Source organism: Clupea harengus, chromosome 5 (assembly GCF_900700415.2).
Source record: "Clupea harengus chromosome 5, Ch_v2.0.2, whole genome shotgun sequence".
NCBI lineage: Eukaryota > Metazoa > Chordata > Actinopteri > Clupeiformes > Clupeidae > Clupea > Clupea harengus.
The window spans coordinates 8759985-8769844 of NC_045156.1; the positions used below are offsets into that span (position 1 = coordinate 8759985).

Below are 9860 nucleotides of genomic sequence, written 5' to 3' on the forward strand. Positions count from 1 at the left end.
CTAAGGACACAGAGAATGTTTTTTTTTTTTCAAAATGATTTTGGCCACTCCATGACAAGTTTTACAAGCACAAAGGCTGTAGACTGCACAGATTGACCGAGATTGGATTAGATTGAAGGCGAGGGGAAACTTCTTTATTTCCTCTCCGGCCCCTAAGCCATTTGTGGTAATGTCTGGCATCGCGAGGGGCGCCCCGGGAGTGACACAGAGTCTTAACCCCAATTTTGTTTGTAAGTGGAGGCGGTAAAACCCAGAGGAAGGGATGAATGGAGAAAGCCCTTTTAATGGGCACAGTACTCAGGTGTGCCGTTCCCATCCAAAGACCAGGATGCTCAGAAAACGAATACACTCAGATGCCAAACAAAGCCAAAGTGGGCCAGACATGATGGTTGAGAAAGGGGTAGGGCAGAGTAAGACTATGTCTAACCTGACTCACTACATACTGTCTGGCAAAGAATTTGATCCTCGTAGTAGTGAAAAATTACACTCTTCAAGGCTTGCAAATGCATTCTTTGAACCCTTCATTAATCTGTTCAGCATGTCAAGAATGTGTTATTGCAGATGGCATGCACTGTCATCATTCTCAAGACAGATTATTGCCATAGATAATTGTCATGACAACTGTCATAATGTTGGATGCCGTGAGAGCGCATAAGCCTGTGACAGGGTGTTACGGCATCTTTGTGAGAAGCGTTAAGACAATTATATAATAATTATACGATAATGGTGATATGATACTGGTATATCATTGCATATTAACTGTCTTTTCTTAATGTTATATGACAATGTATGACATCTGCCATGATGGATAGGGGAAAGGTACAAGTACACAGTTGCATTTGATCATTTGATCCTTAGAGGAAGCACTAGCTAGATATGAAGCAGCTACCACACATGTGTTACAGTAATATACAACTTAGATTATAATAGTATTATATTATATTATAATAATATAATATTAATTATAATAATAAAATGTATAATAGAGACAGCATGTATGGAGGCAAATCCAGGCATCTCTTATAACCTCTTCCTTCCATCCAGGGTCTTTTTGCAGGGGTAGTTCTTTCGCCCAGGTTCAACTAGCCTGCTGAAGTCAAAGCGCTGCGGTGTGAATGCAAAACGCTCTGCCTGCTATGTCTGAGAACGAGGATTCGGCTGTTTTTCTTTCGGTTATCCTGCCAAAACAGAGCCATGCTGGCGAAGAGTGAGAGTGGTGGAAAAAGGCAGTGTAAACCACACATGATCTGATCCGGGCGTGCTGTCTGTCTGCCGGGTGGCGGGGATCGGAAGGATGTGGACCCATATGTGTCAGGCTGAAGGGGGATTGTGGGAAACACGACTCATCCTCCTCCTCATCCTCCTCCTCGGTGGCCTATCTCACAGCCTCAGACTAGCCTCCCTGCTCCTCGCTCCTATCTGCTCCCAGCATCACACAGCACCAGGAGCTGGAGGAAATCATACCCATACGCACACAGGCTGTCCACTACACTTCAACGGACTCAACCAACAAGCTACGTGCTCACACTTCAAACCAACCCCAATATGTACATGAAACAGAATGAAGAGGTACAGAGGTTCTACCAACACGCTTTCACTTCCTTATTCTCATCTTCCACTAGTACTTCAACTATTCTATAACAATTCAACTATTTCATCTTCTTCTACAAATATTACTTGGCTATTTACATCGCTAGCTCCATGTGACAACAGTTGGAGTAGACCATACTTAAAGTCAGCACCTAGAATTGCTTCATCCAAAATGTACTATGCACTGACAGCTGTTTCCTCAAGTCCAGGCTAAGCATCCCACCAACCTCGATGTCATGTTCACAAAAGCCGCAGAGAGAAGAGCGTTAAGCAGATGTGCAGCTTGGGGAATGTTGGGTGTTCTAGAATCATCAAAGCCCCCGCCATCCTGCCTCCGCTGGGGCGGCTGAAAGGGAACGGAACTCATCGCCGATGTTCTATCCAACGTGTCCTGACAGGAGCTTACACAAGCCCCATCCCCAAGAACAGTTGATGCTCACTGTAACACCTCCTCCACCTCCTCCTGTCCTCTCCTCCCTTCACTCCTCTTCTCTCTCCCTCTCCTCCCTACCCCCCCTCTCCCACAGCTCCTAGGAGAGCCTGTTCCAGCTCTTAGTCTGAGGTGATGGTTTACACTGCGATGTGCAATCACCGGAATATCTCTTTTCATGGCCTATCTCTCCACAGCAGGATTCGGCACGGAAAGAGCAGCACGCCTCAGCGAACTGTCGGACACAATTTCCCCCTCACTCCTCCCTTAAAACACACTAGGCGTTACATTCTCTCTCGGCGTCCTCTCTCCAGGTGACTTGGCATTCCCAATCTATGTGATTTCTGTGCATGAATGCCTGCAGTGTGGCCCTGGTTTTCTAATACATTATAAATCGCAACCGCTTGTAGCAGCTTAACACATGCATAACAAATGTATATCAATTCCGGACCCTCACACACCATTGAAAAGCCCCAAAAGTGAACCGTCCATATGTTATTATGTTCATAGATATGGCTAGATATGGCTGAATGGATATGACTTGCTTCCTTCTTACTGCGGTATGCTGTAAAATATGCTGACACTGAATATCTGTGTGTGTGCACATGTATGTTTGTGTGTGTGAGTGGTGTGTGTGTGTGTGTGTGTGTGTGTGTGTGTGTGTGTGTGTGTGTGTGTGTGTGTGTGTGTGTGATTATGATCTATGAACATTAGCTGCAGAAAGAGGAACACCCCCCATTTCCGTATGTGGAGTGTGTTTTTCATTCTGTGGCAGAGGACGCTTCAGTTTCCAGCTCCCACATTTTTTAATCTTTGGAGGAAAATGAAAGCAGACACTAGCCACCCATCTCTGTGAAATCCCTCCGAGAGCGTTCACACATTCAGACTGATGAATAGTCATTTCAGAATTTCATAACTCATAACCACAGCACAGCACAGCAGAGTACGGACTACCAGGTTACAAAACCAAGACGTTATCGCCAAACACGCAAACGCAAAACTGTGTGGCCTAAGTTAGAGATTAGAACCAACCAGGTTAGGTTAGAGACACAGCTTGGGACCGAAAGGTCGCCGGTTCAATTCTCTGGACCGGCGGCTAACAAATGTGGCTGGGGGAATGCATGAGCAGTGCTTTGCCATCCCTCATCCCCGACATCCACGACTGAAGTGCCCTAGTTAGTGCCCGACCTAACTGGCCATAGCTCCCCGCTGCTATTGTGTGTGTGTGTGTGTGTGTGTGTGTGTGTGTGTGTGTGTGTGTTCACTGCTCAAGGATGGAGCAGTGCAGAGGTTCTGTGCATGTGTAAACATAAACAAACTTGGCCAATAATAATTCAGTGATAATTCAGTTAGAGCACTTATCAGCCAATGGCATGCCATTGTGGAAGGGCACATCATCAATGTGGGGTGGATCTTCAGAGGACATCATGCGCACATCAAACTGCCATATAGCTTTCAACAACAAACATGCTTTAATGGAGCACCTGGTCTCGCTTATTGCTATGGATTCCATTACACTTTCCCACTAGGCTGGGGTAATTTGTTACCCTTATTGCCATGGATACCATTCAACAATCAGAGCAGTCGCATCCTAAGAGAGGTCATGAATTGATCGAATACGGTACCACATGCGTCACTAAGGTCCCTGCAGGTTAATTTCTTTCCTCTTCCATGTTTGGTGCAGAACAAGGCATTGCAGGGGGGAGGAATAATCATTCTACTCTTTTTCTAATTCTGTGACTGTGGCGCAGCAATGCTGAATGCATTTTCAGAAAGCATTGGTATACATCAACCGCTGTTAAACGATAGATACGCAATCACTTTAGCGCTCTTTTAGTTGCCAGTGACGTCGCAGAAGCACTTTCTGGGCTGTTTGCTTTTTTATTTCCATTATCAAGCACAGACACACATTGCACTGTATTGTGCAAACTGTGGTATGAAAGAAAAAGAAAATACATACACCTACAGACACACACACACACACACACACACACACACACACACACACACACACATACACACACACAGTGCCCTACAATCTGGTTCTATCATTTAATTCAATTCATTCTCATTCAATCGATCCAACTGTTCATCAGCTAGGTCTAACCCAGGCTCTCTCTCCTGGCACCCTGGACTCTGGCTGTGTCCTTCAGGAGCTGCCTGGGATGGACTCCAGTGGGAAGGAGAGACGGAGAGGCCCCCACCAGGCCACCCCTCGCTGAGCAGTCGTATCTGATTGTGTCCACATGGCTTGCCCCCCCCCCCCCCCCACCCGCCTTCAGCAGAGGCAGTGCCAGTGCAGAGGTACTGCCTGCGCCGCTCCCTCTCTTCGCCCTCAGCTCCCGTCTCTACAACCCCAGCCTCCACCCCCACCCCCACCCCAGCCTCCACCCCCGCCTCCACCCCTGCCTCCACCCCCGCCTCCACCCCCACCCCAGCCTCCACCCCTGCCTCCACCCCCGCCTCCACCCCCGCCTCCACCCCCACCTCCAGCCTCCGCCACGGCTTGACCTCCCCTATTATTTTCCTGAATGACGGTTCTGGGTTACAACAGCACAGGCTATTATGAACCTGTCTGTCTTGAAAAGAGGTTTCAGTACATATATACAGACATACAATGTGTGACACACACTCACATTCATGCATATGCTCAGGAATACAAACACATACATTAAGATGCACAACTCATGTATGAAATATATATGCACACATAGGTACTCTCTCTCTCTCTCTCTCTCTCTCACACACACACACACACAGACACACACACACACACACACACACACACACACACACACACACACACACACACTCACTCACAAATATACAACATGACTTGTACTATCCTTGCCGAAGTGTGCAAGTTTATCAGGTAAGTTCATCTGCATTAAGCTCAGAGTCAAGATTTATAAGCCACCTCGCTATGCTACACACACAGTCCAGCAGGCAGCATGCTGTCGGAGGAGACCGTAGTAAACTTTATGCTGGTAATGTTGGATGTTACGAATCCCATACTTTTAGAGTGGTGCTTCAGCTATTTGGATGGTATGCTGAAATCCCCCCCTCTAAAAAAGAACCAACCAGCAACAAATCCATCCACTCACTATCAGCAGGACGACCCCTTGCAGTTTTGACTGCACATGTCAATTTAGATGATGGACAATTTTCTTTTAGAACTGCCTTCCGGCTCGGGGGCACTCTTCTGCTGCAGCCAATTCCGAAATGAACAATCTTTTTTGCTTTCCGGGGCGCACCGAGGGGAGGACTGTGCATAGCATGGGCACATATCTCTACTATATTACTTCCCCTGTCCCTGTCAACTCCAGCCAAGGACTACAAGGAACAAGAACCAAGGAGCCTCATGCACTACCGGTACAAGTCACAATCGAGCAGACACAGAGAAATAAACCTCGAACGGAAACGGTGGGGGCAAACCCTTACATAAACAACAGAGACTTATGATGCCGAAGATGTCAGGGAAACACTGTTGGAGCACTAGACGATGTGTTGTCTGGCTGAAAAGAAACACGCGGGCGTGTGTGTTTGTGTGTGTGTGTGAGTGTATGTGTGTGTGTGTGTGTGTGTGTATAAGGTAGCGAAACTGGAATCCACAGGAAAGTGTAATAATAATAGAGAAAACTGCATTACACTGAAAGAGTGAGAAAAGGGGGAAAAAAGAAAAAGGGAAAAAATGAAATGCTGTGAGCTTGCAGCAGCAAATACACACAGCGGGAGATGAACAGAGGATTTAAATGAGGCTGCGCTAGAAAGCCTGGTGCTAAACTAGTCATTTAGAGCAGATTTGCATTTTTTTCTCCACGCAAGTGGCGCATCTTTCAGTGTTCGGCCTGCGATCAAATACCCGTGTATTATGGATTTAATGGCTGTACATTTGTTTATGAATTCACGCTGTTATAGAGTTGGAATTTGTTGAGCCAAATGCAAAACACGGCAATGAGAGAGAGAGAATGAGAGAGAGAGAGAGAGAGAGAGTGAGAGATAGAGAGAGAGAGAGAGAAAGAGAGAAAGTGAGAGATAGAGAGAGAGAGAGAGAGAGAGAGTGAGAGATAGAGAGAGAGAGAGAACTTTGCCACTCTAACACATACCCATTAGAAACACCTACACACCATTTCCACAGAATGAACGGCGGGAGCAAAAGAAAAAAAGATGACAAGAAAAAAAAGACACGCCATTTCTCCGAATCCACAGCCAGCAGCAGCAGCAGCAGCAGCAGCAGCAGCTTACCTTTGAAGATGCTCTGGCCGTGCAGAAGGTCCCGCGGGACGAACACCGTGTAGAAGCTCTCGGAGAAGCCCGGCCTGCATGGCGGACCCGGCAGCACACCTCCACCCCTCCCCTGAGGGAGATATAACAGCTGTAAAGCGTCTGTGTGTGTGTGTGTGGGGGGGGTATGTCAGTGGTCAAGTGAGGGTAGGAGAACATTGATTCGTGGCCATACCATCAGTGGGTACATGAAACTGATAGCTGACATTAGGGCAATCAGCCACACATAAGTGTCCATGGAATGGGTCAATCAACAGCTCAGACTCCCTGCAGTAGTAAAGGGGAGTAGGAGTGCACTGGTGGACCACTGACTCTGAATCAGCTGGTCTGGTGAATGCATGAATCCTGCCCCGTGCCACCAGACCTCTCAAGCATTGCTTCGTATAAAACATGGAGACGGCTGAATGATAACAGCACTAGACATGCAGATCTACTTTAGCAGGGCAAGTGAATAATCATTGTTACTTTTTGCTTCAGTGAGCAGCTTCCAATTGTGTATGTGTGTACATGTGTGTGTGTGTGCATGTGTGTGTGCGCATGCGTGCGTGTGTGTGCATGCGTGCGTGTGTGTGTGTTTGAGTGTATGCGTGCGTGTGTGTGTGTGTGTTTGAGTGTATGTGTGTGTGTGTGTGTGTGTGTGTGTGTGTGTTCATGGTAAAGCCTGGTCATACAGAGTTGGGGTAATTATGCAGAGGGTCATATTCAGGTTATCCATGTATCAGTGCAGAGTGGTTCAGTATAATGATTCATGGTTCACATTCAGGTTACTGTTCTCTGATCCCCTTTATTGGGTTATCAGTAGATATGCATACACAAACCCTGTCTCTCTCTCTCTCTTCTCTCTCTCTCTCTCTCTCTCTTCTCTATGGCAAACACATATATTTGATTAGCATCCCCCAGGACTAAAAATGATTGTGTGGCAAAATACTACATCAGCTTTACTTGCCAGTGATAGACACATGCACTGTATGTCTACCCTCCAACAATCGGGTATGAACAGTTGATAATTGATAATGCAGTCTGATACCTGCGTACAAAATGTGATCATTTATTTTTTTCAGACAATATTCAGTCATGTTTCAGATCACATTAATTTAAACCTTGGATTGATGTATACATAACTACAACCTCCAACTACCAAGCTGCAATAAATATGTAGACTCTCATTATCTGCGTGTGTGTGTGTGTTTATGTTTCATGATATAAACGCTTCAACGACTGTCGCTACAATTTCCCTAATTTTACAAACATTATGGTCCAAACACATGGGTGGTAACGTGAAGCACAATTTAGTTTACCCCTTGACTGCATTTGCAACGCTGAGTCCTATTTCTGCGCCCTATCTGTAGAATGCTGACAAAACGATGCTTTCTTAACTCTGCATATCTCCAATCCATGTGCGACATAGACTGAAATAATAGGTGTAGCCTCTGCAACGTATAAAAAGTGCTGCTGCAATCTGCAAATCTGTCCCACACTATCGCAGTTTGCCTGATCAGAACAAGTAAGCTTCTCAAACCATCCCTAATTTAAAATGTGTAGTATGAAAAGCCTAACTTTAGCAGCCTAACATACGTCAACCTAAAATGCAACACCAGATATAAGAATAAAATGTAAATTCTGCATTTAGCGCGCCATCAAAGACCTTAAGATCACGCTATCCCATTTAACTCATTGGAAAGCTTCGTGTAACTCCGAGTCCTTTCAATGCAAGGAAAACCAGCAAAAACCCAAGCCAAAAGATTCGACCACAGCAGTAGGACAAGGCACGACCACAACCATACTTCAGTATTGAGTAAATAAATAATGACATCTCACCCGAGATGTGCCCACAAGTAAGGTGCACGCCAGTATGAGAGCGAAGTAAATTTTCATGTTGGTAATCTCACAGGGGAGCGCAGTAATACGACTCTGGAGCCGATGTTTCTTCTCCTCTAATTTGTAATTAGTTTTCCGTAAGACTCCTCTTTAAGGCTGAGTTGAACGTGTTAGTCAGCGCTCTGTGTGAGAGAACCGTCCGGACTTGACAAGCGCCCAACTGCAGGTGGGAAAGCGCTGTTCAGCTCAGCACCAAAGAGCCGACGGCAGCGTCACCACAACCCCTCCTACCGCACGGCGCTAAGGAACACTTAAAGACATACAGAGCGGTATACTCGCATTTCTCCGAAGACCCCCTTCATTATACGCACAAACGTCTGTTTCCTGCAACCGTTGTTATTAAATCAGAACTAAATTCATTCTCAACATGAGATATGACTGAAATAAATTGGACATATCAACCGGTCTGCTTGGAGAGTCGCAGTGTGGGTATTGCGGAGATGCTGCAGAGTCTGGACGAGTAGTTTTCTATCGAATTATGCGTCGATAACCACATGACTATTTCACAGTTCAGTTGTTCACTGTTTCTGTTCGTTCGGTGAGCGTGGTGTGTCTTACTAAATAATCTACAGTGATGGAACGTGGCAGGGTCGAAATTAGCGAATGTCTCCAAACTCTGCGGAATCCACTTGCTGTTAGATGATAAATCTCTTGGCTATATTCCCCCACCTTTCGACTGACAGTGAAGAAATGAGGTTGGAGTGGTTCATTTTTTCAGACCAAAATGTCATTTAAACTTGGTATCATACATGTGCATACCCTGTAACGTCATATAATAAATGCTTTGGCCTTAATCATGCCACCTCAGCCTCTAAGTACCTGTGTGTGTCTGTGGGTTTTTATCCCTAAACCCCAGCTTCTTCTGTGTGTGTGTGTGTGTGTGTGTGTGTGTGTGTGCGTTTCTCTATGTGTGTGTGTGTGTGTGTGTTTCTCTATGTGTGTGTGTGTGTGTGTGTGTGTGTGTGTGTGTTTGTATGACCCACCCCTAGCTTCTCCTGTGTGTGTGTGTGTGTGTGTGTGTCTCTATGTCTCTCTCTCTCTGTGTGTGTGTGTGTGTGTGTGTGTGTCTCTCTCTATGTCTCTGTGTGTGTGTGTTTGTGTGGCTCACCCCTAGCTTCTCCTGTGTGTGTGTGTGTGTGTGTGTGTGTGTGTGGCTCTCTCTCTCTCTCTCTCTCTCTCTCTCTCTCTCTCTGTGTGTTTGTATGGCTCAACCCTAGCTTCTCCTGTGTGTGTGTGTGTGTGTGTGTGTGTGTGTGTGTGTGTGTGTGTGTGTGTGTGTGTGTGTGTGTATGTGTGTGTTTGAAGAAAATGATTGCATGGAGTTGTGCATTCTCCAGCAGAGGGAAATGCCATAATGCTGACTTTTGCTAATATCGTCTGCATGATGCCCCTAATGTCCTTATCAGATGACATAAAAGGAACTCCGTCTACTAAAAATAGCCATTGTGAATGTCAGCATGAATACCACTGAGGTGCAGTACCCCAATTTGTAGGGGGTCCTTCACTGTTTCCCCCCCTGTTATCACTGTTTGTAGAAATAGTAGGACATTCATCAGCTCTGTTTGCTTCAAGTCCATTTGATTATATGTAGCGTACAGCAGGCATAGACACTACAAGCAGTGTTCCTTTGGCAGTGTCTGACTAGTATGTACGGTTCCAACAGCTCCAGGAAATGGTC

The 9860-nt window shown here is 46.0% G+C and overlaps 1 protein-coding gene across 1 annotated transcript in view; it reads right to left on the reverse strand.

Annotated features, from left to right (window-relative positions):
* Window positions 1-8803, reverse strand: part of LOC105909827 (cadherin-4-like) — a 205148-nt gene extending 196345 nt beyond the window's left edge. Inside the window, exons 1-2 of the mRNA XM_031567607.2 lie at window positions 8123-8803; window positions 6266-6377 (exon numbers count right to left, since the gene is read on the reverse strand). Of these exons, the coding sequence (XP_031423467.1) occupies window positions 6266-6377; window positions 8123-8179 (169 nt within the window). The 5' untranslated portion in view covers window positions 8180-8803. The remainder of the gene's footprint in view (window positions 1-6265; window positions 6378-8122) is intronic.
* Window positions 8804-9860: the final 1057 nt, after the last annotated feature.